Genomic DNA, 21,224 nt, shown 5'->3' with positions numbered 1-21,224 from the left:
TACAGTGAGAATTACTAAAATGTGACATAAAGATATGAATGTGAGCGTATGCTATTGGAAAAATGGTACCAATAGACTTGCTCAATGAAGGGTTGCCACAAACCTTCAATTTGTAAAAACAAAACAAAACAAAAAAACCACCTCCACAGTATTTGCAAAGTGCAATAAAACGAGGTATGCCTCTACTGTGGAGAAGGGGCCGGTCATCCTCACCAACTATAATCGATAGGGCAGGCAAGCCAACCGAGCCGAAGCAGCGAGAAAACGTGAGGGAGAGACAGAATAAGCACGTGCCAGAAAAATAAATTTCATGGAATGTCAGTGCCACTCCAATTGTCAGTCTTATCTGAACTGTTGCTGCAGGCCATCACCTTGCAACTATGGAGCAACTGCTTCTGCAAATGCTGATACCACCACTTTGTCAACTACAACAGCTACCAAATCTCAGAAAATAAACTCCTCCATACCAAAGTCCTTGGTACTGTCAAATGGCTTGAAAGGAAAGAAGAGAGAGAGAGGGAAGGGAAGACGGGGCGAGAACAAAGGAGAAGAGACAGACAGAAAGACAGACAAACAGACACAGAGATAGCATGTCTTAAGTGCTTTACAAGCATGTGCTAGGCACTGTACTGAGAGCTGGGGATACAAATACAAGCAAACAAGATAATCCCTACCCTCAAGGAACTTACATTCTAACGAGGGAAGACAACATATAGAAGGGAGGAGGTAGTAGAAATGAAGCAGGTGAGGAAAAGGAGATGGAATCTAGGGAGTAAAGGTGAGAGTGAGGGGGAAGGCATGCCTGAAGTCTTTCCTAAAATGGCTGTCTCACAGAGGGAGTCAACAATGAGGAGAGAAGAACCTCAGGTTGGAGGTTTACCAGGGTGAAGAGAAGGAGGAAATAAAGTCTGGATTTTATATGATTTTATCAGTGGAAAGGACATTTAAGAAGGGCATTACTATTAGCTTTGCTGTTGTACCCAAAAGACGATGGCACATTTTCATCTTACTTGCAGCTGAAACCCCTTTTATGTGCTGTCTCTTACATCAGAATGTGTTTCTTGAAAGCAGGGATTATCTTCACCTTTTCATTTGTATCCTCAATATTTAGGACAGTACTTTGTACGTTGACATGCTTAATAAATGCTTCTTCTTTAAGTCATATAGCTTAATTTGGCTGTATGTCAAGTTTTCTGCATACTTATTTTCCTCTCTACTACTTTACTGTTTTCTAGGGCGAGGCTATTGCTGATATACTGCAATGCCCTTTGGTCATGTTTAAAAAATTTTTGTTTTTTTAGTTTGTACCCTATAACAACACTCCCTTTGTCTGCCATGTTTCTATAATTGGCAAGAAAATCAAGAACTTGCTGGTTCAGGCAGCATCTGGACTCTTTTGGTTACTCATTAGAATGACTGTTCAAACTCTGACAATGATCAAACTTCTTTAAGAAATGGCAATGAAAAGTAAGTATGTTTACCTTTTACATTATTGGCCACAATGTGTTTCCTTAAACAGGGCACATAGATCTTAGAATTTTAAATGTTGCGATTCATATTTTTTTTTTTATCTTTATCCTTTCTTGAAATTTACTGCTGATTCTGATCTTCACTCTAACTAGTAAAAAGTAACTCTTATATAACTTACCAATCCAGTTTCCCGTTTGTTAAGATAGTAAATTTCACCCTTTGTGATGCTGTTTAGTATTTGCTACATCTAGCACCTCCTGGTGCTCTTTTTTAAAAAATTTTTTTTATTAATTGATTGTGAATTATCAACAATCACTTCCATAAGCTTTTGAGTTTTAAACTTTTCTCCCCCTCCAAGATGGCGTGCAATCTGATATAGGCTATACATATACATTCCTATTAAACATATTTTCACATTAGTGATGTTGTAATTAAGAATTAGAACCAATAGGAGGAACCACCTGGTGCTCTTCTTGAAGACAATTCATGATGTACTCAAAAGCCTTACCTTCTACAACATTTAGCCTCTTCTTTTAAGACTCCGTTCAACATATTTTTTGTTATTTTGTTTTTGTTGTTCTTCCCTGTGTCTACTTTTATACTGAAATTGACCAATGTGTTGTCTTGACTTAGAAGATTTCATGGAGCTCTTCGCAGAACTTCTCTGTTCCTTTATTCTTAGGCAACAGCTTTTAGTACACAACTTCACTGTGGTATTTTTATTTACATTTGCAATGAGCAATTCAAGGAGTTCCATAAAAATGATGATTCTGATTGTGCCTAGGTGCATAGTAATATGAAATTCTCCTATTCTTTTACTTGCTTCTTCAAGAAAAACAATTAAATAGCATTCTACTTACCTATATCTTCCTTATATCTTTCAGTTTCATTGGAAGTAAGATTTTGAATACTGATATTGCTTATTTTATCTAGCAGTATATCAGCTAGTTGTTCACTACATAAATATCTTGCATTTATAGTACCAACAGTTAACTTATTGTTAATAGACAGTCTGTAAAATTCTATGATTTGTGACCCTTTGCCCTCATTTCTGCCATTCTGTCACTGCAAAAGTAGAAGAGAACTAAGGGCCATTTTGTATTTTTGTTTGTTTGTTTCATGGGTTGCCAAAGTAAAAGAATTCATTGGCCAATCCATTGGTAATGAGCAACTCTTTAGTAAAACCTAACACAATATGAAGTTTTCAATTCTGCCTTGTTGAAAGGAGTTCCTTTACAAATTAAATGAGAGATCTTTGATGCATTGGCAATTTGATAAATAATCTGATTAGAGTAAATGGTTATAATTAGAAGCATCTTTCTTTTTTTTTCTCACTGTCACAGACAATTATTTTACATATGTAACTGCCAGCAAAATAAAAGTTAAATGTTTTTTTCTTTTTTTTTAAGGTTAAATATTTTTTTAAAAAACTCAAAATAACAATTTTACTTACTTGAAAACTTTAATGTAATCAGCCAGTTCAGGAATGGAAGTGATGTCTCCCTAAAAAAGAAAAATTAAAACAGTTTTGTGTAAGTTTGAAATTTAGTTCTAGTTTTTTGGTTTCTAAGACAATATTGCATCTGACATCAAGAATTACCTCAGGTACAGAATTTTATACAAATTTAAGTTTATAAATTTCTGAAGATATGATGAAATGGGGTAGTTCCATGAACTGTATTCCCCCAAATGGTAAGATTCTTTTGTAAAACAGAAGAAGAGGAAGTTTAACAGCAAAAATTTCACAGACTGGTTATTTCCATGACATAAAGTAAAACAACAGTACTTCAAAACTGTAAAGTTTTGAACTGAGTCTGGTAATATTATATGAACAAATCAATCTATAAGCATTTATTAACCACCTATGATTTAATAGGCACTGTGTCGGGGGGAACTACAGAGATACAAAGACCAAAATGAAAAAGTAATTTCTGGGGGTAGCTAGGTGACGCAGTGAATAGAGCACCGGCCCTGGATTTAGGAGGACCTGAGTTCAAATCCGGCCTCAGACACGTAACACTTACTAGCTGTGTGACCCTGGGCAAGTCATTTAACCCCATTGCCTAGCCCTACCCCCAAAAAGAAGAAAAAAAAAGTAATTTCTCTCAAGGAGCTTATATTCTACACAGAAGATGACCAGATCATTTGGGGAGAATGGGCATATATTTTAATCTAAAAGCTTAATTTCTAAGTTTTCTTTTCTTTTTTTTTTTTGGAGGGGCTAAGCAATGGGGTTAAGTGACTTGCCCAGGGTCACATAGCTAGTAAGTTTCAAGTTTCAGGTCTGAGGCCAGATTTGAACTCAGGCCATCCTGGCTTCAGGGCTGGTGCTCTATCCACTGCACCACCTAGCTGCCTCTGAATTAGTTCTTGATTGATTTCTCTCTGCACTACTCTTTTCTCTCTAGGTCGGGCCACATGTGGTCTTCTAGGTACTTTCAAAATATAGAGACCAAATAGAAGTAGTCAAAATCACATGGAAACTGAATGAATTGTATATCATCCTTATTGCCCTGTCAGTTAATGGAATTGTACCAAGGAAACTTTCTGTAACCCTAATGATAAGCTTACGTTCCAATACTTTTTATTTAGTTACAAAAGGCAGTCATTTTTTTCCCCACCTGCTCAATAGTCCAAAGAACATCTAAAATAAAAGAATGGCAAGACTTGGAAAGGCTTTAGAACCATATAAGTTTTAAAATTAATAGATGTGGCCATACCTAATACTCACAATCTTTAATCTACATGCAGTGAAAAGTTTTCAAAATGACAAGAAAAAGTATATATTATCCCAATTACTGTGTGAATTTACTGAGGCTTAGAAAACTTAAGGGAATGGAGCAGCTAGGTGGTACAGTGGATAAAGCACCAGCCCTGGAATCAGTAGGAATTGAATTCAAATCTGGCCTCAGACACATAACACTTACTAGTTGTGTGATTCTGGGCAAGTAACTTATCTCCAAAGTGCCTCACCAAAAAAAAAAAAAAAAAAAAAAAGACAAAGAAAAGTTAAGGGAAGTTCTTGGTCACATAACAAGTAAGAACTCTAATCAGCGCAATAACCAATCATGATTCTGGAGAACCAATGACGAAGCATGCTAACCACTCCTAAGAGTTGAAGTGATGGTCTCAAGATGCAGAATGGGCATACACTTTTGGACATGGCCAAGGGTTTTGTTTCACTTGATAATGCATATTTGGATTGCGTATTTTTTTCTTTTTAAAACTGGAATGGTGGGAAGTTGAGAGAGAGAGAAAAATAAATTAAAAAAAAAAAGCAAGCTAAAAGGAAAAAAGGTGTCAGAGGTAAGATTTGAATCCCAGTCTCTCTTTACTCAAATGCTAGTGCTCTTTCTCTTACACAACAATATGTCACAAACATGTGCCGGCTCATAAAACACAGCAAAGTTCTATAGAAAAGAGGCACAGTGCTATGTATAGCCATAATCAATTTTACACTGTTTAACTAAGTGAAATTCAGACCTACCAGAATAGTTGATGTTTTACCCCCTTCCAAAGTAATCTCCAAGTCAGACAGGGCAGCATCTACCTCATCAACTTCTTTTTCGCTATTGTTCAAATGATTCTCTGATGACATGATTGACAGCTTATTGACATGATACTAGAAAGAGAAATTATACATTATAATTTCCTTAACACTTAAAAGAGTTCATTCTATATATTATGCTTTTGTTTCTAAAATACATAAATATTTTATGATTCAATTTCAAACTTCATTTACAAATTGTTTCTCTTTTCCTTTTATCTTCCTGATTATGGAGGTCATACTGACAAATTATTCCTAAATCAACAGAATGTAAAAGCAGGTTTTTGGGGCAAGAAATTTTGGGGTAAGAAAGGAAGCCATAGGACGAATGCCCTAAGGATTACTAGCATTATTTGTAAGAGTTACGGGGGGAGCAGGGAATAGACAATCAACTTATAATAGCTAGCATTTATATAGTGCTTTAAGATTTGCAAAGCATTTCACAAATGTGTAAGGAGAGGAGAAAATAGATGAATAATGGGATAGTCAAACAGTACATTTATATAGTACTTTTTTTTTTTTGGCTTAGGCAGTTGGGGTTAAGTGACTTGCCCAGGGTCCCACAGCTATTAAGTGTCAAGTGTTTGGTCTGATGCCACATCTGAACTCAGGTCTTCCTGACTCCAGGTCCAGTACTCTATTTACTGCATAACGTAGGGTCTATATAAGAATAGAAGTTTCAGGACATACAAATAACTCCAGGAAGAGAAGGTAGAATGGAAGTAGCCTGATTACTCTACAAAGGGTCACTATGCTTAACACTTAGAATCAACAGTAATTTCTCCATCTTTCAGAAAGGCAAAATCTGTTTCTTGATTCACCTTTAATTCAATGTAGAAAACATTGCTATCAAGTGAGATTTTCCCTAGAATATGATCAGCTATGTGCAAAGAATGGCCATATTCTCATATATAATTTGGATCTACTTTTGAATTCACTTAGCTAGGTCAATAATAAAATAAAAAATAATAAAAGTTAATAATAATAATAAAAGTTAACAACTGATTAAGCAATAGTGTGAAAACAATTTAGAAACTAGGGGAAGGTCCACATGCAAATCACCGTATCTTACGTATCTACTAAATAACCTCTCCAAGTATACTAAGTAAAACCACAAAATCAATGTCAATTAACTCACTATAATTCTAATTTTCTATTCAGAAATAGAAATTGTTTGGAACTTTATCTTCAGATTTATTAATACCTAACAAAATGTTTAAAATGCATTATTTGTGTCAAATTTGCATGTTATATTTTATACACCATTATCCTATCCTGTCCATGGAAATTATATCAGTAAATAAATAAATAAAAAAGAAAGCCAGGTTTAATGATTTTTTAAAATCCTACACATTTTTTTTACAGTTTCTTTTTCCTACTTATAATTCTCATAGCAAAAAGTTAGGAACACTGTATTTAGAATCACTCTTATAGTTTAAAAAATAAATCAAAACAAAAAGTGATAATTAGTCATTTCTCTCACCTACCTGTAAGGCTGCAAACATCATCATTTCTTCTTCTGTGCATTCAATTTCTTCTAGGAGAATAGCCCATTTGGACTGTTCATAAAGCTGGTTGATCCTGATTGCATCATACTGCAGTAAATGAAAGTACATTAGCACATTAAACCAAAAAAGTACAACAAGACTTTATAACTCAAAAACCTAATTTTTAAAAACAATAAAGAAGCTCAAAGATATGTTCCTTCTTTCTGTTAACTGATAAACTAATTCCTTTGGGGAGAAAGTACTTTGTTAGGTTTGGGTATTTGTAAAGATTGGATGTACTAAAACAAAACATACAAAAATATTAAAAAATTGTCAACAGCAACACTTGCTTTTATATCTAAAATTTTTCTTTGATTTTTATTCAATACAAACTATTTGAAATGTTTAAAAAAAATCCAGTTTCCTGATACATGCATATGTACCCCACCTGTCTTTCTGTCAAAAACATGTAAAAAAAAAAAAAAGACATCAAATTGGCTAATAAGTCAGAATTAGTTGGGTGTTTTTTTAATTTTTATTTATTTTTGCTTCTTGGTGAGGCAATCAGGGTTAAGTGACTTGCCCAGCATCACATAGCTAGCAAGTGCTATGTTATCTGAGGTCATATTCGAATTCAGGTCCTCCTGACTCCAAGGCCAGAGCTCTATCCAGCGCACCACCCAGACGCCCCAGAATTAGTTGTTTTAAAACTTGTTATAGCTTCTTAAATTTTATCGTTTGTTAACATTCTTCCATGAGTCAAAGTTGATCATGACTCCATGAAGAAATGTGGCTTATGTAACAGAAGTACAACTTAAAATATTAGCATAACTGTTGACTTCTGGAAACAAAGAACAGTAGCTTACCACATTACAATTAAGCAATGAATAAGACATTAATGATTTTTTGTAAAGTCACTGCAGAGACATAAAATGTGACAGGCCCTCGAAAACAGCAAATATTGCAATTAATCAGAATACAGGCTATAAGTACATTGATCTACTCAATCATAGTACTAAAAGAATAATAATTTTAAAAGCAATTTCATTTTAGCATATGAATATAAGCCCACATTTTTCTGGACATTTATATACATATACATATGTATATATATTTCTGTATACATATCTATGTATGTGTGTATATATATTTAATTCTGTCAAAAGTGATTTTTATTTTAATTGAATACAATGCTTATGTGCCTCCAAATTTGAGTAAAATTGTTTTTGTCATTTTTAATTTTAAGAATATATAATATGTAAAGTGAACATGTCTCATTAATTAAAATTATCACCAACATTGAGAAAACCACAAATGATATATATTTTATCTTATTTTTGCAGGTATATGTATAATTTAGGTATTATCTGAATTGCAGTTTTGGTGTCAGATTTATATATGGTCATTTTAGTGAAAGGGATTCAGAGTGGATAAAGAGTTGACTTTGGAATAGGGAAGATCTTGGTTCAAGTCCTGCTTCTTAAACATATACTAACTTCTAAATGCCCCAGGCAAATCTCTAAGACTGTAAATTACAAAATAGTTGCAGATCTTCATTGGGAAGAACTTATTCACCAAAAATTCCCTAAACCAATAATATTACAGGTCTAGTCCACTTTAGTAAAAAACTAACCAAAATGAGTCTAGTTGTTTCAAGTTAAGTAAGGGTAGGGGTAATGGGAGGAAGAAGGAGCCTTCCATAATGACTGGGAAGTATAATACGAAGATCTGGTGGTGTGTAATATATGTTAAGTAAACCAGATTCTGATATCTGGTTCTAATTCACATTTTGTTGGAGAAACGAAATGCTGGCATTTGATAGAAGGGACAGCTTCTTCAAATTATGTTTTCTCTAGTTGAGAGAAGTATAATAGATTTCTTGCATTTGCAATACAACTTCAGTATCTTAAGTGGTTTTTCAATGACCACAGAAAAAATATCTTCATAAAAAGCAGCATTCTGTAGTAGCTGGTAGGAATTTGAAATTAAATTGATATACAATTTTTTTAGAATTTTTCTTACCCTAAGTATAAAAGCAGGTAATATTAACTTTAAAACTCTATACTCCCTATAAAAATTATATAGAACCATTCTAAAGACAATTATTTTCAAAGAAAGAGTAACTCATTCCCATATAAACTAAAAGCTAAAAATTTTACTTTAAAAAAGTATTTTGTAAGTCATTCCCCAGTAAATAAGTAGTCAAAGAATATGAACAAACAGTTCCTTAATCATATTGAAGACTGCTCCAATTCACTAAGAATAATAAAATTGTAAATCAAAACTATTCTGAGGTTTCAGTTCACATCCAGCAGCACATTCACAGAGATGACAAAAGACTGGAATAGTCAATCTTGGAAGAGTTGTGGTAAAGTAATACCTTTAATAGAATGTTAATAGAGCGGTCAATTGGTCCAACCATTCTGGAAAGCAACTTGGAATTATACTAAGGAAGTGAATAAAGTATTCATATCCTTCGACCCAAAAGTCCAGTTACTACATACATATTCCATGGAAGTCAATGATGAAAGAAAGGTCCCATACAAACCAACATTTTTTTTCTTTTTTTCTGCAAGGCAATGGGGTGAAGTGACTTGCCCAGGATCACACAGCTAGTAAGTGTCAAGTGTGTGAGGCCAGATTTGAACTCAGATCATCCTGAATCTAGGACTGGTATTCTATTTTTCACTGTGCCATCTAGTTGCCCCCTTAAGCCAACATTTTTATAGATGTATTTTTTGAAGTAGCAAAGAACTGGAAGCAAAATAGATGTCCATCAACTGGGGAATGGCTAAACAAATTGTGGTATGTGAATGTAATAGAGTATTATTATGCCTAAGAAATAATGAATATGAAGAATTCAGAAAAAAACATGGGAAAACTTATATGAACTAATGCAAAGTGAAAGCCAAAGCAAGTAAACAATATGCATAATGAATACAACAATGTAAATAGGAAGAATAAAAATAACATATTCAAAAATGAATGAGAAAGTAGCAAGAAGACATCTCCATCAATCTTCCCCTCCATAGTTCTTACAAACAGATCTAGAAAATGCACCAGAATGCATCCTTATCAGGAAAGCTAAGACAAAAATCACCACTGAGTCATTTCAGCGCAGGCTGGCACAGGAAAACAAAGAAGTCTGTGGACACTATGTAGGGTCTGGCCAGGAACATATGTAAATCACTCTAAGACAGGGAAAGGCCAGGTCAAGAAGAAGTCCCAGACCTAATATAGAGGGCTCTAAATTTGTTTAGGGTATAGGAACAGGTATCAACTGGCAGCTGTTGCTAATTACCCAAGTGGGTTCACAGATCTAAGGCAATATGAGGAAAGGAACTGTACCTAGTGGTGGCATTCCAGGGTAAAGAGAGTTTTGCAAGCTCTAGGATATGTACTTAACAAGGCACAGCTATGTGTTTCATAATCTAGAAGTGTAGTAGGGACTCAGTTCCAGATTCAAGCTTAATCTGAAAACAGATTCACTTTGGGAAGCCTACAGTTCTGTCACTCTAACTTAGCAGAGCTCTGTAACTGGATAGTTATAGTAGCTGAGTCTATTAATAACCTACTCAACTCCAACCAGGATAAGCCGACCCAAACTAAGGTCAGGAACTTGTAGAACTCACACCAGACAGCAGGAAACGGATTTTGACCTAGAACAGATTACTTTAGGAGCACTTAAAAAGCTTGATGGTAACTAGCCTGAGCTGTCCCTGAGAACCTGAAACAATCAACACCCCCAAAAAAGCAGCAGTAGGATCAGTTTAGATATTCCCTTCAGAAGTACCACAGTACCTGGCCCTAACAAAGTACAAAGTCTCAAGAAGTAGACTGAAAGAATGAGCAAAAAGAAAAAAAAAAGAATTCCACAATGAAAAACTATTAGGGTAACAGGGCCACTCAAGATACAAACTCAGGTGAGAATGACACTAAAACATCTACAAGTAAAGCCTTAAAAAAAAAAAAAGACAGCATTTGGACACAAATACAACTAGAATTCCTAGAAAAGATGAACCAAGAATTTTTTTAAAAACAAGATGTAACAATGTTTTTATAAATTAAATGACAGTACTGGTGAAAAAATGGAAAAGAAACGTAAGTTTTGGAAGAACGAATTGGAAAGGAAATTAACACACAAAAAAACCAAAACAAAAAAACATGCCCAAGCAATAAATTCCCTAAAAACTAGACTGGACCAAAGAGAAGACAATAACTCCACAAGATAACAAAAAATATTAAAGTCAAATTCAAGGCAAACATAAAAACATAAATATGAATGAACAATTTATAAAAGACTAAACAAGGATAAACTGTACATTCTAACATAATACATGTATCCCTTCTGAAGCCTACCAACATTAGGAGACATAGAGACCGTCTAATTAGAGTGAAAGCTAGAGAGTGGTTTTGTTATGTCTTGATGATACTAAAATAACAATAAAAAGAAAGGAGAAGGTTATGGAAAACTATCTCATAATTAGAATAAACAAGTAGATGTCTATACACAAGGAGGAAGGAGTGGGGGTGTGGGGAGCTGATAATTAGAACTTCACTCTCATCTGAAATGGTCAAAAGAAAGAAGAGTATATACACCCACTGAGTTGGGAGGAGCAGAAATATATTCATTCAACAGGGAAACAGGAGGGAAAGGAGAAAAGGAAAAATCTGAAGGGGAAGGGGGGTGTTTAGTATGAAGGAGCAATTAGACTTAAGCAAAACAAACTCTTAACTAAGGATATACAAAAATATTTATACCTCTTTTTAAGGTGACAAAGAATTGGAAACTGGGGAGGGTACACATCAACTGGGGAATGGTTGAACAAGTTATGGCCCATAAATGTGACAGAAGAGTATTTGTACTTTAAGAAATAGTTTCAGAGAAACTTGGTAAGATGTGTATGAATCAGGGGGCAGCTAGGTGGCGCAGTGGATAGAGCACCGGCCCTTAAGTCAGGAGGACCTGAGTTCAAATCCGAACTCAGACTAAACACTTGACACTTACTAGCTGTGTGACCCTGGGTAAGTCACTTAACCCCAACTGCCTAAAAACTTAAAAAAAAGAAAAAGAAAAAAAGAAAAAGATGTGTATGAATTAATGTAGAGTTAAATGCGCAGAACCAGGAGAACACTATATACACCTATACACAGTGTAAAACTGTATAAAGACAGACAGATTTGAAAGACTTAGAAACTCTGCTCAGTCACAATTCCTGAAGACTCAGGATTAAGCATATGACCCATTTCTTGACAGAGGTGAAGGACTAAGAGGGTAAAATGAGACATTTTTTTTTTGACATAACCAATTTAGAAATGGGTTTCTGTTCTTCTTTCTCAACTGCTAGAGGTGAAAGGAAGATAAGGCAAATTTTTGCTAATTGAAAAAAATGGATAATTTTTGTTTTGTTTTGTTTTTGTGAGGCAATTGGGGTTAAGTGACTTGCCCCAAGTCACATAGCTAGTGTTATGTATCTGAGGCCGAATTTGAACTCAGGTCTTCCTGACTCCAAGGCTGGTGCTCTATTCACTGTGCCACCTAGGTGCCCCCAAAGTGGGTAATTTTTATTACATAAAACTAAAAAGTTTTTTTCACAAATAAAACCGATGCAGCTAAAATGAGAAGCAAAGCAGGATACTGAGAAAAAATTTTTTTTGCAGCAAGTTTCTCTGATAAAAGTCTCTTTTCTCAAATTTATAGGGAATGGAATCAAATTTATAAAAATAAGTTATTCACCAACTGATAAATGGTCAAAGGATATGAAGAGATAGTTTTCAGAAGAAGAAATTAAATTTATCAATAGTCATAGGAAAAAATATTCTGAATCACTAATAACTAGAGAAACACAAATTAAAATGCCTCTGAGGATCCCACCTCATATCTATCAGAAATGATGAATGCTGGATGAACTGCTGGGGGAGCTGAGAACTGGTCCAAACATTCTGGAAAACAATTTGGAACTATGTTCAAAGGACTATAAAATTGTGCATACCCTTTGACTCAGCAGTTATAATCCAAGGACATCAAAAAGGATTCATATGTACAAAAATATTTATTGCAGTTCTTTTTGTGGTGGCAAAGAATCAAAAACTGAGAGGATATTCATATCAATCGGGGAATGGCTAAACAAGTTATGGCACATTAATGTGATGGAATGCTGTTATGGTATAAGAAATGATGAAAATTCTCAGAAAATTATATGAACTGATGCAAAGTGAAGTGAGAAGAACCAGGGGATAATCTATATAGTAACTGCAGTATTGTAAAGATAATCAACAATGAAAGACTCAGTAACTCTAATCAATACAATAATTTACCACAACTCCAAAGGACACATGATGTAAAATGCTATCCACCTCCAGATAGAGAATTAATGGACTCAGAGAGCTGAATGGAGCATATTATTTTCCTTTTCTTTATTTTTCTGACTTGGGTTTTTTAGAACAAGGCTACTGCAGAACTGTTGTGCATTTGTTTAATAAATATTGTATTTCTTGACTTCTCAATGGATGAGGGAGGGGGCGAAAAGAAGGAGAAAATCTGGAACTGAAAATAAATTAAAATAAAATAAAAAACAGACACCCCACCCCCAAGTAAAAATTTAATTTAAAAAATCCTGAGTGTTGTGAAATCATGGGCAATCTTGGTTTCGAGAGGGAAAAAAATAAGAATGAATCTCCCTCCCTTCTTTGCAGAGGTGGGGCACAGCAGGTTGGGAATAGCAGGTATTGTCAGACTTGGATAGTTCTGCTGAAATTTTTTTCCTTTTTTATTTTTTGTTATAATGAATGGCTCTCTGGGAGGGATAAGAGTGGATAAATATGAATTAGGAAATGGAGATGGAGTAAAAATAAATTATGTCAATAGAATTTTTAGAAAAGTATTTGGTTTTGTGTTAATAATTAGTATTTGTGGTTTTTTAAAATATCAAAAACATAGTTCAAGACTTGATTTGTAAAAAAAATTTTTTTAATCTACAGTAAACATATAAAATGGTTCTTTCTCGTCAAAAAAATTCTGAGTACCTTTGGATTCAAGTCAAAAAAGCTGTAATATTTGAACCGGAGTAGTAAGGCTTCATTTTCCTTCACATCTTGTTCCATGAGAGATCTTGATGAATCCAGCCATCTGTAAGTATGCAATAAAGACAGTGAAAAGTCAGAATTATTAAAATATTTTAATTCCTATACAAGGGAAATTTTATCATTTATGTAGAATTTTAAACTTACCCTTGATTTATTTTTGCCTTATCAAGAAGAGCTTGTGGTTTGAACATTTTTGCCAAGATTTCTGGTGATGTGATCGGCTGACAAACAGCAAGTATACCAGGATTGCCTTCTGATAAAGCACTATCACCAAACCAAGCTGAAGTTGGTGACAAAGGGCTTCCATCATGAGCATCATAAGTTGGGGTCATTGTCTTACTATAGAGTCCTGGGCTTGAATATATGCTTCCTAATAACAAAAAATGAATAATAAGTTGGAGGTACAGAATTTCAACTTTTAGCACTAATTATTCACAAATGTTTGCAGAATACTGATATTTTTTCTCAAGGTCAAACTATCTTACCAGTCTTAAAAAATATTTGAAATTTACTTTAATTATACTTACTTATGAACATGTAAATGGTTGGAAACCTTAAAAACAGAACTAAGTTGTTGGGAATTCTGAAAAGAACTTTAATTTTAAAAGATTCAGAATGGAAGTCAAGAGGATAGCTGTAGTAAACAGAGACTAAGGAGATTTACTGTGGTAAGGCTCACCTTTCAAAGGGCCAATGTAAAGAACATCAGGGCCTACAGGAAAGGAAAGAAAGGAATTCAGAAGCAAGGAAAGGAGAGGACAGAACCAACCAGTGGTAAAGAAAGTGAAAGAATAGCCACATAAAAATTACGCAAATCATTAGCAACTTTTATCTAATGGCAAATAAAATTAAAATTTATCAGCTGGGTTTAAGACCAAAGAAAAAGGTTATCACCAAGCTTCAATCTGAGTAAAAAACATTTTGTCAGATTCAAAGTTGTATTCCAAACCAGTTTATTTCAAGAAATGTGTTTCCCAACATTAATCATCCAAGGTAAGCAAATGCCCCTACTTAATCTAAGAAGTTCACATAAACCAAGGGATTATTTTTGGCATTAACTTATTTTTAAGTAGGTAAAGCACTTTTAATAAGAAATATGATTCAAGTTAAAGTGTAGTTAACCTTAAATGCCCCCAAATGACTGTACACACACACACACACACACACACAAATTCTCTTTACAGCCAATAACTATAATCTTAAGGATCACCAAAAATGGAGAAATATAACTACAATGAGGAAGTGCTGAATACATAATTTAAGAGATATGTGATGTTATTGGCGTGTGTACTCCCTCCAATGGTGCTGACTTCAACTCATCCATGCCTTCTCATCCTAGGCAGACCTTGTCTATGTCTGGGTGTTGAAACCTCTATTGAAGATTTATAGAAAACATAATAGGAAGCCTTCTTCTGCCTCTGTTAACTACATGACAAACCCATTTCCTTTTTCAGTCATCCAGGCTATTGATGTCTTTTATGACACCTATTGAAGGCAAGTCATTGGTGGCTACAGACCGTATATATCAACCATACATATTTCTTTTGCCTTCTGAGTTGCCTACCACTTTAATTTATTTTTAGTTGTGTTTACATGCTTCACAAGCAGGTGAAGCTTCTCCAAACATCACTAGGATAATATTGCTGCTAAAAAGAAGGGCCTCTCCTACATTAAGTAACTTAAGTCACTGAAAGCAAGGCTCAATTTTCCCGATATATCCCAGTGAAAAGAGCACTGGGATTTAGAGTTCCCTGTGGTGATCTGAAGCAACAGTAGGCTGGTATCTACATCAGTAAAATTAAGTAGTGGTGGTGGGGGGGTGCTCTAGATAATTTTTTTTTCAGCTCTAAATGGTACACTCAAATTATCTTCCAACTATTCAATTCTGGGCCCAGTTTATTATTCCTCTAAAACACTGACCCAAGATACATACTTAATATTCTCTAAGGCAATGTACCTTGTTCTGAATGTTAACTTTTCTTTTGGTTTATATTCTCTTATTTATCTTCAATTTTCCCCTATCTACTACTTCCTTCTTGGCTGCTTATCAAAAGACCAATATCTCTTCATCTTTAAAACAAAACCCTCTTCAATCATATCATATTTTCAAGCTATTATCCTATATCTTTCTTCTCTCTCAGCCAACCTCCTAGAAAAAGCTTTCTATACTTCTTTCACCTTACTCTCTTCTCATCCACCAACTGAAATTTTTCTCTCCAAAAGTTACCAATGATTGTTACCTAATTGTCAAATACAATTACTTTTTTCTCAGCCCTCATCCTTCTTGACTTCTCAATGGCATCTGCACTGTTGACCATCCTTCTTCTGGACATTCTATCCTCTCGGTTTTTGTAACATGGCATCGTTTTGGTTTTATTCATGCCTATTCTTGGTTCTTTTTCTATATTGTGTCTTGTTGACCTCATCAGCTCCACTCTTTCTCCTAAGCTCTAGCCTCATATCACAGACTGCTTATAAGCGTTTCAAAATGGATATTCATAGTCTTCTTAAACTCAGCATGTCCAAAACAAAACCTATTATATTTCCCCCAAAAAGCCATATTAATTCCATTTCTGTCAAGGCTAATATAATCCTTCCAATCACATATGTTCACAACCTTAGTATTATTTTTAACTTCTCACTTCCACTCACCCGATATATCCAATCAGTTATCATATCTTGGGGCAGCAGATAAGAGGTCGGAGCCTAGAATCAGGAAGACCTGAGTTCAAATCCAGCCTCAGACAGTTATTACCTGTGTGACCCTGAGCAAGTCACTTAACCTCTGTCTGCCTCAGTTTCCTCATCTGTAAAATGGGAATAATAATAGCACCTACCTCCTGGGGTTGTTGTGAGGATCAAATTAGATAATAATTGTAAAGCACTTAGCACAGTGCCTTGCACATGGTAAGTGCTACACAAATGTTAAAATATATGAATATATTATGAGTTAATATGAATATATTCTACTTCTACAACATCTTTCACAAGTTACCTTCTCTCCATTTATATATTCTGCCACCCACCCTGTGTTAAGCCAACACTACTTCTTACTTAGACTATTGCAAATGGTCTCCTAATTGGAATTTCTCCCACTAGTCTCCAAACCATCCTCCAAAGATACTTTACTCAAGTACAGATCTAACCTATTATCTCGTTGCTAAAAAAATCTCCACTGGCCCTAGGATCATCCCTAAAATCAAATATAAACTCTTATTTGACATATAAGACCCTTTACAACCTAAGCCCATCCTATGTTTCCAACCTTATTATAATTATTCTCCTCATGCATTCTATGTTCCAGCCAAACTGTCCTTATTTCTCCCAAATAGCATTCTATTTCCTGTCTCTATGATTTTACAGTAGATATCTCCAATCCCTGAAAGACAACTCCTTCCCTCTGCTTCCTAAAATTTCCAGTATCCTTCAAGGCTCAGTTCAAAAACCACCTTCTATATGAAGCTTTCTCCACAATTATTAGTTCCTCTCCTTCCACCTTCATCATCTGTTTTATACATACCTGATTGAAATCTGTCCTGCAAGCTCCTTGAGGGCAGAAATAGCTTTACTTTTGTCTTTGTATCCCAAGTTCCTGGCACAGGGACTAGCACATTGTAGGCAATTAACAAACGCTCACTGATTGATTTGGTATTTATTTTGTCTTTCATCTAATCAGTTGAGCTGACTGTATACAGATAGCTTATTCTTATATGACTCCCACTCCTTAGTAAGCAACTGTTTCTGGTGTAGGATATAGTTAAATTTCTTTTTATGTGTGATGTTATTCAATGCTTATTATATCCAGCACCTGACTCTTTGAAGAAAGTATTCATGATATGCAAACACAAGACTTCTTGATATCATACTACATTTTCCAATATATATGTATTTATCCCTCCTTCCCCGTGCCCATCTTCATACTAACACTGAAATCACTGGTTATCAAACAATATGTTGGACTTGGTTTGTAGGACACTACTGAGCTCTTCACAGAATTTCTCTACTTCTTCAACTACTGCTGTTGTTAGCACATAAGCCTTAATTATCTTCATAGTGGTCTTTGTATCTCTAGGACCCAGGACAATGCCTGGCAGAAGCTTAATAAGTGTTTGTTGATCTCTTAATGCTTTTGGCTTGTGATGATATAAACTTCATCTAGTGTATTGTTTGTCTTTTAGGTGAAAAAACTATCCTTCCATTAATCCAACTTCTTTGTCTTTTTGTTTCACAGAAAGAATATCAATATAGCTGAAGAAGAGTTCTTCCGACAGTGAATTAGTATTTAACAAAAGACTAAACATTATAAGTACCTTAAATTAATAATTTGGAAAGAGTTTAAGAATTATGTAATTTTTAACACTCTCTAGCACCAGCTCCTCTACTGTGATGGAATTGGAATTATTTTGTATTTTTAATGGGTTACCCATGAATTAAAAAATTCATTATCTAATGGTTTATCTTCTGATGATGAACCTTTCTGTTCTTGGCTAGGCTAGTCCTTGGATAGCAGAAATAGCCTGGAACCATAATAAAAGTGCTTCTGTTTGGTAGAACCTGCCAGAATTTTTGTTCTGCTCCCATAGTCTTCTTGAATGAAAAATTACTTTCATGTTATGAAGAGGGATCAGTTTAAATCTTTTGAGGAGTAAAGTGTAGAGACTTAATAAATAGAAATGACAAAAAATACCACCATAAAATGAAATAAAAACCTTAAGTGATTTAAGAGATTTTTTTCAGCCTATAACATACTTTATTGTCACTCACTCAATTCATCTGGTTCAAAATCAAATACACCACTTAGTAAACTAACATAGCATTAACCAATTGTATTGGATTCACCTTTGATTCCTAGAAGCTGATCCATTAAAAACTAAACACAAAAAAGGGTAAAGGCAGAAATGCCATATAATACTTGTACCTTATTCAGTAGTTTTATCTGGAATTAAAAACAACCAGGATAAGAATTGTTACTGCAAACAGTTGTTTTATAGTAATAACCAATTAGAAACTGCAGAGAATTATGCAGACAACTTACAAGCTGTTAACCATAAATGATCAATAACAGGTCCTTTCTGTAATGCTGATTCCAACGTAATTTTGTCATATACTCAATTCAATAGATAATTCAATGTTCCTTCTACACATAAGTCACTGGGAATATAAAAGTCTAAGTAAACAAATTTTTTACCGACAGGGTAAAGACATATGGCAAATACACAAAGAACTCTTATGCAATACAGAATGTATTTAGGAAAAAATGAAAGTGTTATTCAAAAATCTGAGGAAATAAAAATTACTTTTAGTGGGGGAAAGTTAGAAAAGGCAAAAAAGGAAGAAGATGAGGAACCTGAGATGAGCCTTGAAGGAAGAGAAAGATTTCAATTCACCCTATGAACTGCAAAACAGGGATAATTACAATTCCTACCTCACAGGATTATTAGAGGGAAATTAAAATGCATGTAAAACACACTGTAAGCCTTAAATGTAGAAAATATCCATAGATATATAATCCATTATGAACTTCTGGGGGAAGGAGAAGCATGGATAGAAGCATAATAATTTTTAAAAGTATAAAAGGGTTCTAAGATTAAAAAGTTGGAGTACCTCTGCTCTAGGCAATAAATGAGCTGCTGAAGGTTTTAAGGCAGGAGAATGACATGTACAGAAATGAATATTAGTAAGATTCATTTGGCAATTAACCAGGATGGACAGGAAACAGGAGAGATCAACTGAGGTTATTTTTAAAAACTTAAGTTTAAAAATAAACATGTGCAACTTTGAGGAGGAGAAATATCCTAAAATCAAACTGTTACTTTTCTATTGTTTGTATTATCATTATTTTATTTCTGACTTTAAATCAGTGACATATGACATTTCTGCTGTTGTTCAGTCGTTTCAGGGGTGTCTGACTCTTCGTGACCCCATTTGGGGTTTTCTTGGCAAAGATACTGGAGTGGCTTGCCATATCCTTCTCCAGCTCATTTTTCAGATGAGTAAACTGAGGTAAGCAGAGTTAAATGAATTGCCCGGTGTTATACAGCTATTACGTATATGAGGCCACATTTGAACTTAGGAAAATGAGTCTTCCTGACTCCAGTTCTGGCAATCTATCCACTACAAAATAACAATAACAAACAAACAAACAAAAGAAAACAATCTAAAACTTGATTAAGAAAGAAGACCCTATGGAACTTAAAAAAAACAGAACCATGACATGCTATTCCTAAGCGGTTTAAAAAAGAAATGAGAATTATGAGAGCAAAATTTATGGCCTGCATAGGAAAAATAATGAGCAGAATAGGAAAACTGAATGAAATATGCAATGGAAAGGCTCACCAAAGAAACAAAGAGAACAACAGATTAGAATTGCAAATACATAGAAGTGAAACACAATCAAGAAAAGAAGGAAAAAAAATTACATTAACAATAATACTATGCAAGAAAAACACTAATATTAAGAAAGGATACAAAAAAAGTTATGGATCATAAGTATCCCAGAAGAACATAAGACAAAAAACCTATAACATCATAATAATGGAAATTTTAAAAAGAGCTTCCCAGAACTTCTGAACATAGAAAATGAAATGCCAATTAAAAGAATTCATAGATCACCTCCAGAAAAAAAAACCCCAAAACACAACACCAAGACAGTGTCTGGCATATATAGTAAGCACTTACCAATGCTTATTTTTTGGCTGACTAATGTATATAATAAGAAACTGCTAATATTGGGAATACAAAGATAAAATTGTCCCTCTCCTCAGAGAGCTAACATTATATTGGAATATACAAAGATAACTATAATATAAGTTAGGGAGCAAAAGGGCCAGGGAGAAAACTGAAAAAGTACTGAAGGAAAATTTAAGATGAAAGATTGTAGTGAGTCACCTTGTAAGAAGATGAGAATTGCGAAAAGCAGAAATGAGAAGAGAGTGCATTTTGGGTATGAGAAACATCTTGGGTGAATTCACAGAGCCAAGAGATGGAATGTTGAGTTCAGAGAATAGTAATACAGTTTGAAATGTAGATAATGAGGGGGAGTAATGTGAAATAAGGCTTAAAAGGCTGCAGATGTCATTTCTATTTTTTCTTCGAAGGAAGAGAAAACCACTAAAAATGAGAGCTTTTGAGAATGAAAATGGCATTACAAAGATTATTTTGGCAGCTGTACAAATAATAGATTGGAAAGGCTGGAATCTAGGCAAGAGGTGATAAAGGCCTCATCTATGTTTTGAAGGCTGTGTAGATAGAGACAAATACATGCACAAGAGAGGTTGTGGAGGTGGAACTGACAGGCCTCAAGAACCTACTGCATTTTAGGGGCTAAGGTAGATGGAAATATTAAGGATGATTCTGAGGGTATGGATGGGGGCAGGGTGGTGACTGAATGACTGAAGAAATCTTGGTAAGCTTAGACAAGGAAAAGTTAAGGCATCTGGGCAAGATGATAAGTTCAGTTTAGATATGTTGAGCTTAAAGTACCAACAGGACATCAAGGTAAAGATGTCTGAGAAACTGTAGGCAAAAAGATTTCAAATTAAGGACAGAGGGACACTGTGTACATTATCAGTAAATGTAACCCTGATGTTGACTTGAGTATCATTTATGTATGCATTTTTTTTTCTTATTTTTCT

The 21,224-nt window shown here is 34.5% G+C and overlaps 1 protein-coding gene across 2 annotated transcripts in view; it reads right to left on the bottom strand.

The window, feature by feature from the left end:
• Positions 1–21,224, bottom strand: part of FERMT2 (fermitin family member 2) — a 136,413-nt gene that overhangs the window by 32,060 nt on the left and 83,129 nt on the right. For both annotated transcript variants that reach the window (XM_027861125.1, XM_027861126.1), the window contains exons 5-9: positions 13,735–13,960; positions 13,531–13,633; positions 6,505–6,612; positions 4,958–5,092; positions 2,924–2,973 (exon numbers count right to left, since the gene is read on the bottom strand). In XM_027861125.1, the coding sequence (XP_027716926.1) occupies positions 2,924–2,973; positions 4,958–5,092; positions 6,505–6,612; positions 13,531–13,633; positions 13,735–13,960 (622 nt within the window). The remainder of the gene's footprint in view (positions 1–2,923; positions 2,974–4,957; positions 5,093–6,504; positions 6,613–13,530; positions 13,634–13,734; positions 13,961–21,224) is intronic.

This window comes from Vombatus ursinus, unplaced genomic scaffold, assembly GCF_900497805.2.
Source record: "Vombatus ursinus unplaced genomic scaffold, bare-nosed wombat genome assembly UNPS02014449.1, whole genome shotgun sequence".
Taxonomy (NCBI): domain Eukaryota; kingdom Metazoa; phylum Chordata; class Mammalia; order Diprotodontia; family Vombatidae; genus Vombatus; species Vombatus ursinus.
This window is presented reverse-complemented; position numbering and strand designations above follow the sequence as displayed.